At 40.7% G+C, this 20,254-nt stretch overlaps 1 protein-coding gene across 1 annotated transcript in view; it reads right to left on the minus strand.

Moving 5' to 3' along the window:
* The window catches only part of LOC133664270 (uncharacterized), a 61,215-nt gene that overhangs the window by 26,468 nt on the left and 14,493 nt on the right, over nt 1–20,254 (minus strand). The window contains exons 3-8 of the mRNA XM_062068782.1: nt 8,889–10,732; nt 4,662–4,797; nt 4,273–4,598; nt 4,161–4,231; nt 1,663–1,932; nt 1,389–1,485 (exon numbers count right to left, since the gene is read on the minus strand). Coding sequence (XP_061924766.1) covers nt 1,389–1,485; nt 1,663–1,932; nt 4,161–4,231; nt 4,273–4,598; nt 4,662–4,797; nt 8,889–10,732 — 2,744 coding nt within the window. The remainder of the gene's footprint in view (nt 1–1,388; nt 1,486–1,662; nt 1,933–4,160; nt 4,232–4,272; nt 4,599–4,661; nt 4,798–8,888; nt 10,733–20,254) is intronic.

Here is a 20,254-nt window from a genome sequence, read left to right on the forward strand (position 1 = left end):
GGCACCTAAGACCTTCTGGCCACAGCTCGCAGCTGCAGCTTTAGCAATAGAGGCTTTGAACATTGCCCATTCCTGTTCAATGTCCCCAACCTCCACAGGGATGGCAGAGAAGTCCCGCCGGAGGTGGGAGTTGAAGTCCTTCCGGACAGAGGACTCCTCCAAACGTTCCCAGTTCACCCGCACTACACGCTTGGGTTTGCCAGGTCTGTCCAGAGGTTTCCCCCGCCATCTAACCCAACTCACCACCAGATGGTGATCAGTTGACAGTTCAGCCCCTCTCTTCACCCGAGTGTCCAAAACATACGGCTTCAGATCAGCTGATACGATTACAAAATCGATCATTGATCTTTGGCCTAGGGTGCTCTGGTACCAGGTACACCTATGAGCATCCTTATGCTTGAACATGGTGTTTGTTATCGCAAGTCCGTGACTAGCACAGAAGTGGGGAAGTGGGGAAGGAGCCTGAGCTGGTGCAAGAGGTGGAGCGCTACCGGTTGGATCTGGTGGGGCTTACCTCTACGCATAGCAAGGGCTCTGAAACCACACTCCTGGACAAGGGATGGACCTTGTTCACTTCTGGAGTTCACCATTTACGGTCCATAATATCATCAAAAGGTTCAGAGAATCTGGAGAAATCACTCCACGTAAGCGGCATGACCGGAAACCAACATTGAATGACCGTGACCTTCGATCCCTCAGACGGCACTGTATCAAAAACCGACATCAATCTCTAAAGGATATCACCACATGGGCTCAGGAACACTTCAGAAAACCACTGTCACTAAATACAGTTGGTCGCTACATCTGTAAGTGCAAGTTAAAGCTCTACTATGCAAAGCGAAAGCCATTTATCAACAACATCCAGAAACGCCGCCGGCTTCTCTGGGCCCGAGATCATCTAAGATGGACTGATACAAAGTGCAAAAGTGTTCTGTGGTCTGACGAGTCCACATTTCAAATTGTTTTTGGAAATATTCGACATCGTGTCATCCGGACCAAAGGGGAAGCAAACCATCCAGACTGTTATCGACGCAAAGTTGAAAAGCCAGCATGTGTGATGGTATGGGGGTGTATTAGTGCCCAAGGCATGGGTAACTTACACATCGATGAAGGCACCATTAATGCTGAAAGGTACATACAGGTTTTGGAACAACATATGCTGCCATCTAAGCGCCGTCTTTTTCATGGACGCCCCTGCTTATTTCAGCAAGACAATGCCAAGCCACATTCAGCACGTGTTACAACAGCGTGGCTTCATAAAAAAAGAGTGCGGGTACTTTCCTGGCCCTTGCTCATCTTTCAGTGTTTTCTTCATCTTTGAAGACACAAGTTTCTGTCTCTTTCTTAGCTGACTTAGCAGCTGAAGTAGTTTCAACAATGAGTTTTACAGAATTATTAGCGTTGTATTCCTTGTACTCTTTGACAGGAGCACCCCAGCTGTCTTCTCCAGAGAGGGAAAAGTCTGAGGACACCTCTGAGCCCCACCTGTCATGACGGTCATCTGAGGCTTGGTGTCATCCAGGTTGAGGAAACGGTAGTTGACGTCATAGCTTTTTAAATTTCTCCTCCTTGGTGGTCTTCTCCTTGTCAACTTTCAGATGTTTCGATGTACCAAAGCCATCAATATGCTTGTTCCTTTCTTCCTTAATTTTATGTTTCTACTTCTTCTTTTTGTCCTTCATTCGATCACTGATGACACCGGTTGCTTTATCCTTTTTGGACATCTCTTTTTCGAATTCCAATGTCTTATCAAAATCATCTTCGCCATCTCCTTTGCCGCCGTATGGGAATGTGTAAGGATCAGCCTCTAAGGGCATTGGCTCTTTGTCAAAAGGTAAGCTTCCCCTCCCACCATACAGGTCTCTGATTTTCTCCGTTTTGTCACGTTTATCTCCTTTGTCCTTCTTGACCTTTTCTTTATCTTTGTCATGGCTTTTTTTGGAAGAAGAAGAGGAGGAATGCCGATGTCTTTCTTTCTCTCTGAACTCATCCTGAGGTGTGACTATAGAAAGAGAGTCCCTCCTGTCGTCAGAGACATCTGTAAGGCTGATTGAGTCATAGCAACTTGTGAGGATGGGTTCATAACCCCTGTCAGTGAAACTATCTGATGAAATTTCACTGTTCTTGTCATTAGTATCATCCTTGTAATCGTTCATTGCTGCTTCTTCCAATTTTTTCAGGAGGGATTTTTCATTCTCACCACTGCCTTTTGATGGTTTTCTTTCCTTGGAATTGTCCATCTTGTCTTTATATTTACGTTTCGTGAGATGCAGTGTACGTTATTTTACCATATGATAATTATCAGGCATGACTTTGTCTTTATCCCAAAAAGGCAGTGGCAGAGGATCGTGACCATCTTTAAGAAACACTGAACTTGAGGCGATCTCCATAAAACATTTATCCTCAACTGATATCTCATTTTTCTCCTCATAAATGTTCTCAGAGAAATCCTGGTTATATTGTCTGATGAGGAGGTCCTTCAGCTCAATTACTGAGATTATGTTAGTTGACACTGCAAGAAGCCCAGCATGTTCTGTAGCACTACAACTGAGTGGTCCAGTTACCACCCATTCCAGTATGGTTTGGACTGCATATGGTCCATTTTTTGACTGTTTATTATATTCCATGGCTCCATTGCCCGAGGAACATCAGTCCCAATAAGAAGTTCAATGTCTGCCTCAATTTCATTTGTTCGCAAAATAGTTTCTGTTTTGCGTCCTTTCACATTCAGTTGGTCCATTACATTCTCCGTGCAAAATGTTGCTGTGCTGCCTGGATCGAGGAAGGCATAGGTCTGAACATAGCTGTTCCCTTTTCCCGCCTTAACTCTGACTGGCACGATTGCAAGTGCACAGTCTTTCCCGGCCCCGGTTGCATCACCGGCTGAAACAAGAGCACTGCTTATAGGGGTTTCTTCTGTCTCAGCAGTGGGCTTTGCTAGATTTTCCTGCCTTGGGCCTTTATCACTTGAAATATGAAGTACAGTAGGATGTTTCATTTTGCAAACATGACACATCAATCTTCTTTTACAATGTTTGCTTAGATGACCTTTTAGTAGGCAACCAAAACAATATCCTTGCCTTCTTAAAAATTCAACCTTTTTGTCATGTGACTGTGTTTTGAATTGTGAGCAGTCTATCAGAGCATGTTTGCCATGACAATATCCACATTAAGGGATGATACCACTGGGTGTGGTTTGAGCAGGTTGTTGGGGAACAGATGATTGTTTTACAGTGCATCCTGCTGGCTCTGCATTCACAGCTACTGAAGTAGCAAAGCTGCTGTTTCTGCTTCTGATGGGTTTTAGTTCACTTGTGCTTCTTAGAAGAAGCCTTTTCGTTGTTATTTGGTCCTGAATGTCTCCAAACAACGGATCCAAAAGCATCTTGGCATGGTTTTCCACAAAATCCACAAAGTTGTTGAATGTGATTCTCCTGCCAGTTCTCTGTTGTGTCTCATAAGCTGTGCTTTGCCACTTTTCTCTGAGCTTGTAGGGTAGTTTGCATGTAATTAGTCTTAGGTTCGATGGGGTATCAAGCTCCTCCAAATACTGTAAATCTTGCATTACATTACAGCATCCTCTCAAATACAATGCATATGCATGCAGCATTTTCCCATCCTCAGCTTTAATCGCTGTCCAATTCAAGGCTTTTTCCAAGTAAGCTCCCGAAATTTTCATCTAATTTTCAAAGTGGTCTTTTAAGAGGCACCTCGCTTCATTATAGCATCTCCAGCACCGAAAATCAAGTTGAAGAATGGTTGGAAAAGACTGACAAGTCTGGTCTGCCTGGGAAATACAAGTGCTGGATCTACCAGCATGGCCTACTCCAAAGACTTATGTGGCTTCTCACTGTGTACGAAGTGGCCATAACAACAGTTGAAGGGTTGGAGAGGAAGTTCAACAAGCATCTTCGTAAATGGTTGGGAATACCCCCAAGCTTTACATCTACGGGGCTCTACATAAGGTCGGGTCAGCTCCAGCTCCCTCTGTCTTCAGTTGTGGAGGAGTTTAAAGTCGCAAAATGCAGACTTTCCCTGACGTATAGGGACTCCCAAGATCAACTCATCAGGGAAGCTGGAATAAGAACAAGATCTGGCAGGAAATGGGCCGCCAGCACTGCTGTTACCCAGGCAGAGTCATCTCTCAGGACCAAAGATACCATCGGAAGCCCTTGCACTGGAAGACAGGGTCTAGGAACATCACATTTCCAGCAGTGGTCCAAGTCCACTCCTAGGGAAAAGAGGACCATGATCCAAGATGAAGTTCGAAACCTTGAGGAAGAAGGAAGAATAGCTAAAGCCGTCGAGCTCGCAACCCAAGGTGCCTGGACAAGGTGGAACCTTCCCAAGAGGACCGTGACGTGGAGTGAACTGTGGAGGCTGGAGCCGTTTCGTATCTCGTTTCTGCTCCGAGCAGTATACGACACCCTGCCGACCCCAGTCAACTTGCATAGGTGGGGAATGAGGGAGGACCTGCTGTGCAGGTTGTGTGGCGGTCAAGGAACTATGGCGCACATTCTTTCTGGGTGCAAAACAGCATTGACCCAGGGAAGATACAGGTGGCGCCATGACAGGGTGTTGGCAATGCTCGCCGACATCTTAGAGCAAGAGAGGAGAAAGAAACACCCGGCCAAAACTAAGCCACTGCTGAGCATGATCACCTTCGTGAAAGAGGGTCATAGACCAGTTATCCAAGGCCAAGCCAAGCAAAACTTCCTGCAGTTGGCCCAGGGTTGGGAGATGGAGGTCGACCTGGGGAAGAAGCTCCTCTTCCCAGAGGCGGTACTGTCCACCACTCTAAGACCAGACATAGTTATGTGGTCCCCAGAGGGAAAGAAAATCATCCTGGTGGAACTTACTGTCCCATGGGAGGAGGGATGTGAGGAAGCGGCAGAGAGGAAGAAAACAAAGTACCAACAACTTGTCCAGGACTGCCGGGACAAGGGGTGGATGGCATGGCTGATGACAGTGGAAGTTGGATGTCGAGGATTCCCTGCTCAATCTGTGTGGAATCTGATGACAAAGGTCGGATTGAGAGGTCACTCGAGGAAAACAGCCGTTCGTAGGCTGGGAGAAGCGGCAGAGAGAGCCTCCTGTTGGCTCTGGCATAAAAGAGAGGACAATAGCTGGAAGCCTGGATGAGAGGGGCAGTGATCTGGCCAATCACTGCTGACCCACCAACCGGAGAGTGTTGTGGTTAAGGGTCGAAACACTCGGTGAACGTTGGGGACCACCTGATGACCTCTTGTCCAGGCCAAAGCTTTATCCATTAGAAATGGATTAAAATAGCATATTTGATGTATTTGCAAACTGAAAATAGCCCCTACAGCTGCGAACCAAGTCTCTTGGCAAACCAAAGGTAAACTGTCTTCAATCAAGTGTTCAAATGCATGGATAAAAGACTGATATGCCAGTGGGTTACCATCAAACACCGAAATCTCTCTTGCTGGTAGTAAAGAAACAATGTGTTTTGCGATGTCACTTTGTCTTTGAATAACCATTTCCAAGTTATCATGAGCAGCATTAATAACCACATTATCTTCTGCAGAGTGATTTATTATTTGAGTCTGATTTACACTCTGGGTCTTGTGTTTTTCAGTTGCGGTTTTGTTTTGAGGTTTATTTAGATCTTCTGATGTGTTGGTGTTCCTTTTAAGTAAAGGTCCGTGGATACTTAAGATGGTTTGTCACACCTGGGTGAAGTCTTGTCTGGGTTTCGTCTGGTTTCATGTTGTCTTGTCATTTGTTGTATTTTGAAATGTTAACTCCCTCTCGTTTCAGATCACTTGCCCTTCCTCCTGTTTCACTGGTCTGATGTCTCTCCTGATTGCCTGATTGTGCCCACCTGTGTCACCCTCCCTCATGTGTATAAATGTCTCTTCCTCCTCTTGTCCTGTGCCAGAGTGTTTCGTATCATCTTGTGCGTACCGCCAGCGTTCCTTTGCCACAGTCCTGTTTACAGCCATTGCCACGTTTTTGTACTTTTTGACCCACGAGAGATCATTTGTTTGTAGACCTTTTGTCAGGTAAGATTAGCTTCCTAGCATTGCCTCTGTTGGAGCGCTTTTTGTTGTATTTTGCATATTGTATTCTACGCACCTTTTTTCCCTCCGCAGCCGGAGCGTTTTGAGTTTATTGATATTTTTTGTTAGTTTAGAGGTCAGGTTAGTTCTGTTTTTGATAGCCTGTTTTGTTTCTCCCTTTTTTGGACCCCTTTCCTTGTTGGAATAAATATCTGTTGCCGAAATCCTGCATCTGTGTCCAGAGTCCTATTCGGGTCGTGACAAAGTGGGGTCTTGGGTATTGCACCGAACTCTATAAAGTCCACATTGCTCTCCATAGTTTCTCTTTCATAGTGAGAATCATAATACTCAGTCATGGGTTCCTGAGCCACCTCATTACTTTCATGAATTAAATCACTTTGAAGTATTCTTATTTTAGCAGTTGATGCTGCGAGCTCTGCTTCCAACTCCATTTGCTCCATCTTTGCTTTAAGCCTTGTTTCCTCCAGTTGTGTGTTTGTCCTTCAGTGCAGCAGCTCGAGCCATTGCAGCAGCGTGTTCTGCTTTGGCCTTTTTTAATTCTGAGGATACTGAGGAAGATCTAGAGGCTTTTGATCAAGTGGCAGACTTGGATTTGTGAGATACATTTGATATGCTGTCCAGTGGTCCAACTTTTGATTGGGCAATTTCTCTTTTCCATATTTCAACATCTTTCATTAAATAATTCAAATGATTTATTCTGGGTTCATACCAGTCATAATAATCATCTTCCTTTTCCTCTTCTGATAAGAATTATTGCACAAAGTTGTGAGCTTTTTTAAATTAATCCACAGCTCCTTTAAATACTTCAAAGTTGATGAGCACTCCTCAACTTTCTCAGTCTTTTTTGCCACTTGTGCCAGCTTTTTTGAAACATGTTGTAGGCATCAAATTCCAAATGAGCTAATATTTGCAAAAAAAATAATGTTTTCCAGTTCTATCGTTAAGTATCTTGTCTTTGTAGTCTATTCAATTGACTATAGGTTGAAAATGATTAGCAAATCATTGTATTTTGTTTTTATTTACGAATTACACAACGTGCCAATTTCACAGTTTTTTTGGTTTTGTAGATTACTGTCAGTTTCAAGTTATACAGTCTAAGACAAGCCCCAGGGGCAACAAGTTTACAGTTTAGTGTTTGAAACAGCCAAAAGTAACAGTCAGTTCAGGAGAAAAATGTTAGCTTGAGGACAATACACGATTAAACAAGGTAATGATTGTCCAAGTTAAACACATTACCGAGTCTGTGACAACTGATGTCAGGATTCTACCAAGAACGTAAGCAAATCTGGGACACTATTTGTGTAGCATAAATGCCACAGATGTCTCATCAGTAAAGACACCATGTCAAGAGTGTCAAACGTACCCAAGGACTTCCTGGTTGTTGACTTTTGAGGGCAAGCATGGGAATCTAAGAGCCTATCACTGGTCAGCGGAACAGGGACTTAATACAATAACAACAATGCATGAGCCGAATATATAAATGGTGAACAAACATTACGAAAGTGTTTTTGGTTTCTAGGAAACATGACTACAAAGCTGTTGAATGAAATTTTCCAAGTGAAGAAAAAATAAAAACTGGAAAGCCGGCCATAGTAACGATGAGCAAACAATATGAAGGTGGGTTTGCGGTTGTTGGTCACATGACTAAAGCTACTGACGATCGAAATGTTATCTATGAGCCATTGACAAGTACTCTATTGACGGTCCCTTAATCGAAAGCACTTGTCTGCACGAGCTGACAGACGCGGCATGAGTTTTCAATTTTAGGGACAAAAAGTCACTCTGGCTGGATGTTGACAACTTGAAACTAACTTCATCACGGCTCTGCACTTGGCAATCACTCCAGCAGCACTGAGAGCGGGCTCAGCCAAACTACCTCCAGGTAATGTTTCAATTGTCAGAGCCAACAAAGAAATTGACTAACAAAAACACGCATAGGTTAAGTAAGGCCCCACTTTTCCAAAAATGTACTAGCTTGATGCTAATAACAATAATTTGCCAGACACTCCAAACTTGTTTTCTGAAATTGATATTGTTTTGGGGAGGTTAAAAAAGAAAATAAAACACAAAAAATGTTTATAACAAAATAATGGGAGTTTTTGTTTTATCTACAAATCTAAGTTTGTAAAAACAAAACCATCCTTCCACAAACAGTTCAGCCATTTTCTCTCATTTTAATATTGCATAAAGGTCTGGAGACATACATATAAAACAATCACAACACAATCATCATATTACAAAAGAGAGTGATAAAGATAATTGATGCAATTGATTATAGAGACCCAACAAATGATTCATAAAGTCACACATTTTAAAATTGTAACACGCCGTAGAAAATGGATGGATGGATAAAAGACAACTATTCCAATGATGTATAAAGTAAATCATAATATGCTTCCTGAAGTGGTCCAGAAGATGTTTCAGATGTGAACCAGTACATATGTATATCATATAAAAGGTGCTAATCTATGGGATCATTAACAATTACAATCCAAACGCCTAGAAAAAAAACAATATTATGTATAAGTCTAAAATTGTATTATGAATATATATATACACACATAAAATGTTTATTTTATGTAAAATATGTCTGTTTACTCTCACCTTTTCAGTCAAATTATTCTGTTCAATTTTTAGTAAAAGTACACTATGTTGCATATTAATGCATGTACTTGATTGAAAAAAGCACTAAGATGAAATATCTAATCTACAAATGTAGAAGCATATTAAAAAGATTGTTAGACAAACTACAATGCCACACATGTTATATGTGCTGATGTTGTCAGAAAGTCCAAATTAAAGTCTTGACAGTTTATTTCAAATCCTGCAGTTTCATTTGCCGCTGCTGTTCTCACCAGCACACTTGTGTTTCTTACACTGGTACTTATGAGAGAATCTTTCACCACACACACCGCAACTCAACACTTTCTGTCCTGTGTGTTTGGATTGTTCATCAGTGTGTGTTCTCATGTGAACTTTCAAATGTTGACTTTGTACAAAATCTTTACTACAGATTGAACAGATATATGGTTTTTCACCAGTGTGTGTTCTCATGTGTCTTTTCAAATGGTGACTTTGTACAAAACCTTTACTACAGATTGAACAGATAAAAGGTTTTACTCCAGTGTGTATTCTTCTGTGATTGTCCACACCTGACCTTTGTGCAAAACCTATACCACAGATTGAACAGATAAAAGGTTTTTCTCCGGTATGTACTCTCATGTGAGATTTCAAACTCTGACTTTTTACAAAACATTTACCACATTCTGAGCAACAAAAAGGCTTTTCTCCACTGTGTGTTATCATGTGTAATTTCATACCCTGACTTGTTACAAAACATTTACCACATTCTGAGCAAGAAAAAGGTTTTTCACCAGTGTGTGTTCTCATGTGTACTTTCAAACTATGACTTTTTACAAAACATTTACCACATTCTGAGCAAGTAAAAGGTTTTTCTCCAGTGTGTGTTCTCATGTGTAATTTAAAACTCTGACTTGCCAAAAAACATTTACCACACTCTGAGCAAGGAAAAGGTTTTTCTTTAGTGTGTGTTCTCATGTGTAATTTCAAAGTCTGAGTTTTTATAAAACATTTACCACATTCTGAGCAAGTAAAAGGTTTTTCTCCAGTGTGCGTTCTCATGTGTACTTTCAAACTCGTACTTGTTACAAAACATTTACCACATTCTGAGCAAGAAAAGGGTTTTTCTCCAGTGTGTGTTCTCATGTGTAACTTCAAACTCTGACTTGTTACAAAACATTTACCACATTCTGAGCAAGGAAAAGGTTTTTCACCAGTGTGTGTGCTCATGTGACTTTTCAAATGGTGCCTTAGTACAAAACCTTTACTACAGATTGAGCAGATAAAAGGTTTTACTCCAGTGTGTATTTTTCTGTGTTTTTCCCTACATGAACTTTGAGCAAAACCTTTACCACAGATTGAACAAATAAAAGGTTTTTCTCCAGTGTGTGTTCTCATGTGTCTATTAAGACCACTGCTGCAGTTGAAGGTTTTGTCACAGTGAGAACATTTGAAGTGGGTGTTGTCAGTGTGACATGTCTTATCATCTTTAGAGTCTTCATCATCAGCGTCAGGAGAGTGTGACGTTGTGTCCTCACTATCTGATAGTGGAGCTAAGAGCTTGTCTGCTTGTGATCCTCCACAGTGGTCTCCATCAGCTTCTGTTGTCATGTGTTGTGTTGAGCTGCTGCTTGGAGGCTCCGCCTCTCTCGTCTCCTCACTTTCACCTTTGACCTCATCATCTTCACTCTTCACAGGGACACCAGTCACTGGGAACTCCTCCAACCAGTCAAGCTGCTCTCCCTCCTGACTGATGCTGTGTTCCTCCTCTATTTCTTTAATGTGCAGCAGCTCTTGGTCCTCCTCTTCCTCTTTAAAGTAGGGGGTCAGTGGGTCCTCCTCTTCCTCTTTAAAGTGAGGGGTCAGTGGGTCCTCCTCTTCATTTTTGATGCGTAAGATCAGTGGGTCCTCCGCTTGCCCTTTCATGTAAAGGGTCAGTTTAAAACTGTGGGTCTGTGGCGTCTGGTCTTCCTCTTTAATGTGGGGGGGATGTGGTTCCTTCCCTCCCTCTTTAATATGTTGTGAATGTGGCACCTCTTCTTTCTCGTGTATGTGGGGGGACTGTGGTTCCTCCTCCTGCTCATGAGGTAGAGTTTCTTCATCAAGGTCTGCGGGACAGGAGAAAACAAACATTCTTTAGAAAAGTCCAGCTTTGCTCAGTCACATGAGACATTGTCCTGCACTAACATATAATCTCACAATCTCATAAATTTCCCATCACAGCAGTCAAGGTACTTCCAGCTGACACATGAAGAAGACCTTCAGGGGAATGCCTTCCCAGGCCAACGTCCAATCCATCTTATCATCATCAAAACATCCTAAAAGTCATTCCTGCAATCTTTAATGGTAGACGCCATACGTGAAAGTGTGCTGTTCTCCCTCTGAATAAGTCATACACACACAGGAAATAATGTACCACATGCCAGCCTCCACGCAGTAGTACTAGTGATGAGCTCCCCCTGCTGGTGGACAATAATTACAGTGATTTTCACATTCCTCTTTAGAGACATGTCTGCTCTAAAAAAAAAAGCATGAGTACAATCAACATGTTGGCCAAAAAAGATGACATCTGTTTTGCTTTCATTTAGATCAGGGGTCCCCAAACTTTTTGACCTGGGGGCCGTATTGGGTTAAAAAAATTTGATATATATATATATATATATATATATATATATATATATATATATATATATATATATATATATATATATATATAGCGGCTTGCCCAGGCCGTGGGCCGTCACTCACGGCCCACTTAAACTGAACAAAAGTCATATGTCCACTGATGTTTAAAAACTCTAAACTCGGAGTCTAATTTATGTTTCCCCAACGATTTCGCCATTTTTTCCCCTCGTGCACTAATTAACTGAAAGATCGCGCACTTGCCGCCTTTGTGGCGCAAGCGTGATGACGTTCCGTTACCGCTGGGAAAATGCATTTTTAGACAATACGATTTGCTTGAGCGGCTAGGAGACCCAATAACAAGTGGTAGAAAATGGATTGATGGATGGGCGAAAAAGGACAGATTAAAAAAAATTTATATATACCATTTTTTTTTTTAGTCGGGACTACCCGCGGGCTGGATTTTGGACGCTGGCGTGCCGTATCTGCCTAGGAGAATCAGTAACAAGCGGTAGAAAATGGATTGATGGATGGGCGAAAAGGGACAGATTAAAACAAATAATAATTTTAAAAAATATATATATATTTTTTTTTACTTGGTATTACCCGCGGGCCGGATTTTGGATGCTGGCGTGCCTTATCTGCTTAGGAGACCCAGTAACAAGCGGTAGAGAATGGATTGTAGGATGGGCGAAAAAGGACAGATTAAAAAAAATTATAATCAAAAAATAAATAAATACAATTTTTATTTACTTTTTAGCCAGGACTACTCGCGGGCCGGATTTTGGACGCTGGCGTGCCGTATCTGCCTAATAACAAGCGGTGGAAAATGGATTGATGGATGGGTGAAAAACAACAGATTAAAAAAATAATAATTAAAAAATATATATAAAATACAATTTTTATTCTTTATTTTTTTTTACTTGGTACTACCCGCGGGCCGGATTTTGGACGCTGGCGGGCCGTATCCGGCCCACGGGCCGTAGTTTGGGGACCACTGATTTATATAGTGTCCCCACAGTTAAACTAGGAAGAAGTAATCAGATTACTGACTACTCCTTCAAAATATAACTTGTTTACCTTATCAATAATAGTAATAATGGATTAGATTAATTTAGTGCGTTTCTAGACACTAAAAATTGTGTTAGGGTGAGAACTGAGAAGGTATCATTAATGCAGTCCACACAATCAATGTGGTAAGCTACATTTTATTATAATAATAATCATAAATAGATGAATCAATTCCTGAAGGTATTGCGTGTGAATGCTCCAATGCTGAAGTTGAACTGAAATGCTGACAGAATGTAGTATGAATGTAAGAATAGTTTGAATGTTGAAATGGTTTGAATGTTGAAGAGTTTGAACTTCCAAGAAAACTGGAAGTTGATTTAGAACTTGAGAAAGTGTTAGTTTGAATGTCCAAGATTAGTGGAATGTGTTGATGTTGGAATGGTTTAAATAGGTTGAAAAAAATGGGAATTATGCAACTTGGAAAAATGTCCCATTCATTTCAATGGGACCTTCCTGGAAATTTGGGAATTTTGGGAAAAGCGGGACTTCTTTGAAAAGGATTTAGAGCATGAATGAGATTAATTGGTTGGTGTTGGAATTGTTCAAATCTGTCAAAATGTTTTGAAGCGGTAACGGTTTTTTAATTGAAAAATGGTATTAAGGAATTTCGTAAAGACCGGGAATTTGTAAAGTTCTTAAACCAACTCGGTTTTTTGTCCCGACTAAGAGAAATGTTTTGACAGTGGAAAGGTTTAAATGGGTTGAACAATGTGAAAGCAATAAAGAAGGTTGGAAAATGGATGGATGAGACAACTAATTCCTCTGGTCGGCGAACTGAACATCTAAAATACAAATCAGCAGTTAAAAATCTGGACGTTTGGGGTTTTTGTCAGTGGAAACAATTTAATTTCACAATTTTGCAATACAAGAAGACCTGGCAATAATAATACTAAATCAGAGTTTTAAGGTTTGATGAACATTGATTGATTGATTGATTGAGACTTTTATTAGTAGGTTGCACAGTGAAGTACATATTCCGTACAATTGACCACTAAATGGTAACACCCGAATAAGTTTTTCAACTTGTTTAAGTCGGGGTCCACTTAAATTGATTCATGATACAGATATATACTATCAGATATATACTATCATCATAATACAGTCATCACACAAGATAATCACATTGAATTATTTACATTATTTACAATCAGGGGTTTGGAGGGGGCGGGGTAGGATATGGACAGCAAGTAGTGGACATAGAGAGAGAGAGAGAGAGAGAGAGAGAGAGAGAGAGAGAGAGAGAGAGAGAGAGAGAGAGAGAGAGATCAGAAGGCATAAGAAAAAGTATCTGCATTTGATTGTTTACATTGGATTATTAGCAATACGGGGAGAGTGTTAGTTTAGGGTTGTAGCTGCCTGGAGGTGAACTTTTATTGCGGTTTTGAAGGAGGATAGAGATGCCCTTTCTTTTATACCTGTTGGGAGCGCATTCCACATTGATGTGGCATAGAAAGAGAATGAGTTAAGACCTTTGTTAGTTCAGAATCTGGGTTTAACGTGGTTAGTGGAGCTCCCCCTGGTGTTGTGGTTATGGCGGTCATTTACGTTAAGGAAGTAGTTTGACATGTACTTCGGTATCAGGGAGGTGTAGTGGATTTTATAGACTAGGCTCAGTGCAAGTTGTTTAACTCTGTCCTCCACCTTGAGCCAGTGGGTAGGAGTGAGGTGGGATCTGGGGTGGAGGTCTAGAAGTAACCTGACTAGCTTGTTCTGAGATGTTTGGAGTTTAGATTTGAGGGTTTTGGAGGTGCGAGGGTACCAGGAGGTGCATGCGTAATCGAAAAAGGGTTGAACGAGAGTTCCCGCCAGAATCCTCATGGTGCTTTTGTTGACCAGAGAGGAGATTCTGTAGAGAAATCTCGCTCGTTGGTTAACCTTTTTGATTACCTTGGTTGCCATTTTATCACAGGAAAGGTTAGCCTCTAGAATGGAACCTAGGTAGGTGACCTCATCTTTCCTGGTGATAACAATGTCACCCACTTTTATGGTGAAGTCATTGACTTTCTTAAGGTTGATGTGGGACCCAAACAGGATGGATTCTGTTTTACCCAAGTGTATGGATAGCTTGTTGTCAGCGAGCCAGGTGCAAGTTCTACAGAGCTCAGCACTGAGGATTTTCTCCACCTGTGACTTGTCCTTGCCGGATACCAGCAGGGCCGAGTCATCCGCAAACAAAAACAATTCACAGTCACATGCTGATGACATGTCGTTTACGTATATTAGGAACAGTAAAGGTCCCAATATACTGCCTTGGGGGACTCCACAGCTTACTGAGAGGGGGGGGGGGGGGCGGGGGGGGGGGGACACAGTGCCGTTCACCTCTACCACCTGTTCCCTCCCTTCCAAGTAAGATTGCATCCAGCTCCATGAGGTTTTGTTAAATCCGATTGCTCTGAGCTTATCCAACAGTATAGCGTGGTTAACGGTGTCCAAGGCCTTCTGAAGGTCCAGCATGACCATGCCGCAGTATTTGCCCGCGTCCACCTCATGTTTGATGTGGTCGGTCAGATAGAGAAGGCATGTGTCAGTGGAGTGGTTAGTTCTGAAGCCGGATTGGAATTTGTACATGAGTTTATTAGTGGCAAGGTAACTATCGACCTGTTCATAAACTATTTTCTCCATTACTTTCGAAATGGAACTGAGAATAGAAACAGGTCGGTAGTTGCCAGGTTCCAATTTGCTTCCTTTTTTAAAGAGGGGAGTTACTCTTGCTATCTTAAAATCTTTTGGTACTTGGCCTTGTGTAATTGATAGGTTTATTATGTGCGTGATGATCGGGGCAATGATGGAGGCAGAGTCCCTGAGGAATCTGGAGGGAATATTATCAAGGGCAGTGGCCTTGTTAGGGTGGAGCACGCTCAATTTTTTAAACACCTCATCAGCTGTGACCATTTCTAATTTGTAATCATCGTTGGATACTCCTAGCTTTCTGTAGAAGGCTTTAATGTGTTCTACACCAAAGCGACCAGAGTGGTGGGACAGCTTGTTAACAAGAGTTGCGGCTATGCTGGTGAAAAATATGTTAAGTCTGCTAGCTACCTCCATTTTGTCTGTAATGAGGGAGTCACCCTCCTTGATGCTGATGTTGGTGCGTCTTGTTTTAAGTTTCTGGCTGCAACCAGGAAGCTGGTTGTTGAGAATTTTCCAGAGCTCACATGGCTTATTTGTGTTTTCCTCTATTTTGTCGTTAATGTAATTTTTTTTTAAGGATTTAGTCAGGTTGGTTGACTTATTTCTTAATTTATTGCATTGCCTTTTGAGAGTTGAAAGGAGTAATTTGAGGTTGATATTATTGGGTTGTTTATCTACTTCTGTTTTACATTTTTGGTATTCAGAGTATTTTCTGTCTCTGTCTTTTATGGCAGCTAATAGGTCCGGATTCATCCATGATGGCCTAGTAGTACAAAGTTTAGTTTCTACACAGTTTGGTGAATAAATATATGTAAGTAAAAATGCATCTGCTGTTTTATGTCAGTTTTGTTCAACTAAAATCCTATTTGTTAAACCTTTGTACAAGTTTAAAACGATCGCAATGCAAATTTTTGTTAGCCTGTCAATGTGGTCGTCAATTGTATGTTAGCATTAGGCTAGCAGCGCAAAAGCCAACCTTTATCCTGTATGGTTGTATTGTTTTTTTTTAGGTTCACACAAACATGATTGTTACATGTATGTGCAGGTCTTTTGCTGGCTCCTCTGGTGGGTGTACGGATGTGTCCGAGGTATGTAGACACAGAAAACTCCCCCGCAATGGTAATAAACCTCCTAGTCCTCTACATGTCACAACGACTAGTAACGTTACTATGAAACATGCAACCGCCCCATCTTTGAGGCGGTCATTCGAAATAGCGACTAAACTACGAAGCTAAAACTAGCAAGAAAAATCCATACACCCACAACACATCTCATCTGCTTGTGTTGTTGTGAACGACATCATCCATGGAGGATTGATTAATGTACAAACAGGACAGCAGTCGCAACTTGAGAGGCGCTCTCTGTCTCTCTCCTTTATTTTAAACAGCCTCAAGTCGCCTCCACATGTCAAGCTGAGAACAGCAACACACTTCCCCCTTCACAATAATAGGTCTGACGGCGCTAACAAAATAAAGGTTTCAAAAAAGCACCTCACACAAACATAATGAACTTATTGATGCATTTACACAATTATTATGCTTTGACCAAAAGTACTGGTCAAAATTGTCCAAAGATGTATTGCACCAATAAATGTGAGAGATTCTGGTGTTTTCAAATAATGAATGAATCTGTAATTAATTGTGATTACAATATCAATCAAAATAATAGTGATTATTATTTTTGCCATAATGGTCCAGCCCTAACTGTACCCTTTTTAAACAACAGAGGGTGTAAACACAATCTATTCTACATGTTTCATTAACTCAAGTTTATCTTTAATGCATCTAAAGGATATCAATATCATTCTATGATGTGTCTTTTTCTATCCATCCATCCATTTTTTACCTCTTGTCCCTTGTAACAGGGGGGGGGGGGTACACCCTGGAAAATTCCATAAAACCTTTAAACTATTTTTTTGAATTTTAGCCTATCAAGGCATCCTCCACTTTGTGGCTATTATAAAGCATATTTCCACAGCATGTTTTAAAGAGATAGCATTTAAAAAATGACTTTGCATATATTATATTGATCAACTAATTCTTATTGTGGTCCCCTCCAAGGTTTCTCATTGGGTTGAGTTTTTCCTTGCCCTGATGTGGGATCTGAGCAGAGGATGTCGTTGTGGCTTGTGCAACCCTTTGAGACACTCGTGATTTAGGGCTATATAAGCAAGCATTGATTGATTGATTAGGAGGGCATAGTGAGTAGAATAGAGGCGCTCCCATTGACTCCATTGTTAGAATTAAGATAGTTAAGATTTTGCTAACATTTGTTTACGACTTAGAATGCATAAAAAAGAAAAAAAAATATTGTGTTACATAAGGATTGTGAATTAAGGCAAAATAAAATAAAAAAATCAGATCCCCTTTGATAATTTTTCTACATCCTGTGAGCGGGTTGATGCTGTGGCGAAAGCGAGAAAATAAATACATGTCAGGAAAATGCAAATTTCAGCAAAAATGGCTGGCAAACTTTTTAAAACCTGGTTAAAGATTGTTGGCGGTAAACCCAGAGAGGCATGTGTATGTTGTAAAATGATGTAACAATTAGCTTTATTATTTGGGTTTAGGGGGCTCCGTCATGGGGCCCGCCCCCGGCCCAGCTCTCACTTGTTCTACCACTGGTCATTGTGATTATATTATATATTCCAAATGTCATTTTCTTGTTATCAGCCAAATATAAAATTAGTAAGCATGTGAGAGTAAGAAGTAATTGAACCTGTTCAGTGTAACACAACTTGATGTTTTTTGAAAACAGCGTCTAGCTGTTCGATCGCTGCTAGCATGCCAGCATGCTAGCAGCGATCGGTTTCACCGGACATGTCCTCTTTTGCCAGCATGCTAGCAGCTAATGGGCTACGATAAACTGACCATACGTCCTCTTTTCACCGAACATGTCCTCTTTTGCGGAGCTGTCAGGGCGGAGTTTCATAAATGCCTCAAATATCCGGCATTTTGAGTATTGTTTACACAACGTGCAGTACGCTACTTAATATGTCCGTGTGGAAACTCGTTCGGTACACCTCCGCCCCGTACCGAAACGGTTCGATACAAATACACGTAGCGTTACACCCGTATTATGTTGATTATTGTTTCTCAGCTGTTTGTAAATGTTGCAGTTTATAAATAAAGGTTTAAAAAAATAAATAAATAAATAAAAACGTAGCCTCAGCGCATGCGCATAGCATAGATCCAACGAATCAATGACTAATTTAATCGCCAACTATTTTTATAAACGCTTTTAATCGATTAGTTGTTGCAGCCCTATATCCAACCATAACCAAACCAGTGTTGTTTTCGTCAACAATGACGAAATCATTTCGTTGACGCCACTTTTTTTCATGACGATAACGAGACGGTGACGAGATAAACATGTCTCTCTGATGACGAAAACATGACGAGATGTGTGTGAGTTTTCGTTGACGAGACGAGAACGGACGAAAATGTTAGTGGGTAATCTGTCAGACGTTTAAAATGCATGACATTTCTGTTTATTGTGTGTGTCAATTAAAACCTACAAAGTATCTGCTGCTGCATTCTATCCTTGTTTGGTCACGCCCACCAACTGGCGTGCAGCGCACAACGTGCTCAACACGTCAGACTGTTGTTACTCGTCAGGCAATGGACCGTGATGGCGGCGGCAGTTTCAACACAGGGGCTCGGTGGTCGCAAACGTAGAGATGACATATGGGTGTATTTTAAATATAACCCAGCAGATAATAAAACAGAGTGTATTGTGAAGGAAGACGGTGACAAATGTGGCCACAAAATATGCGGGAAAAATACGACCAACCTTAAGCGGCACATTAAGGCTCGCCACAAGGATATTTTTTCGAAGGTAAGTTACAAATGCTGTTAACATAATCGATAAATGTCATAGTAAGCTAATACATTAGTACGTTTTCCACATACTCCTGGCGCAAATGGGCTGCTAACTTCAGGCTAAAATTAGCTTTTGTTACGCTAACGTCAATTCATTATGTGTGTGTTACTTTAGCAGCATGTTTAGCCATGTTTACATTCGGTGACGGTGTGGTTATCTCTTTGTGAGTACGTTCTGTCAGCACGTAACTTGATATGTTAAACAGGTCGAGTTACTGTTATACATAGAGTCTCCTAGCTTTAGCCTAAAAGCCTCTAATTCATATTAAACACTGTTGTTGTAGTTTTTATTTATTGAATTTACTAGTGTTTACAGTATTTACAGGGTGGTCTATTTTGTTCCGAAAACTTAAGAACATGTTTGTTTCATACTTTCAAGTATGTACAGTATAACTCTCTGGTATAACTTACAACCTACCTCACTGTACCTCAGGAATTAATTGATTATTTTGTTACATGGTTTGCACAAATGAAAGAGTGGGGTTGTATGATATCTGTTGTAATTGCACTGGCAGACAGGGCCAAGTTGAGCATATGTGTTCCTCATCCATCACTCATATTTTGGGCATGTTTATGTTCATTGTACTTTAACAAATTCTGAGAAATAAAGCCACAATTGCTGAAGTAGAATGTTTTAGTTTTTTGGCTTTTTTGGAGTAATGAACTTTGATTCCACTGTTACCACTTTATCTGTGTGTAATACACAATCCTTGTATCAGAAATTTGCTGTTGGGTGGAAACCTTATATGTCTAAAACCATTCCTTTATTATTATTATTTGTGAAAATAGCAGATCTGCAAGCTTACAATGGGTTGAACTTATAGATCTGCTGCTATTTTCACAACTTATGTGTGACACTGCCCAACAGCAATCTCCAATACTTATTGACCTAAATTAATTTGTTAAAAGACTATACTTATATACTTATATTATACTTTTCATTCTTTTTTTTTGGACTAAAACTAGACTAAAACCTTTTTGACTTTTCATCGACTAAAACTAGACTAAAACCCTTTTGAGTTTTCGTCAACTAAAACTGGACTAAAACTATCACATATAAAAGTGACTAAAATGTGACTGAAACTAATAAGCATTTTAGTCCAAAAGACTAAGACTAAATGTAAGATGGTTGTCAAAAACAACATTGAACCAAACCAAGCAGAATAACAACACAGTGCCACAATCATCGACAACATTTTTACTAACATTATGGGAAATCAAGTCACCAGTGGCCCATTTATATGTGATATCACTGACCATTTACCTGTTTTCACTTTATATGACTGTCATCTCAGGAAAACCAAAGACACTATGGCAAAATTCTCTAAACGAATAACAACTGAGGAAACAATCTGTGCCCGAAACAATAGTTTAGCAGTTTAGGATTGGACTTCAGTATACAGAGAACCAAATGTGGACAGTGCT

This window comes from Entelurus aequoreus, linkage group LG14 (assembly GCF_033978785.1).
Source record: "Entelurus aequoreus isolate RoL-2023_Sb linkage group LG14, RoL_Eaeq_v1.1, whole genome shotgun sequence".
Lineage (NCBI taxonomy): Eukaryota > Metazoa > Chordata > Actinopteri > Syngnathiformes > Syngnathidae > Entelurus > Entelurus aequoreus.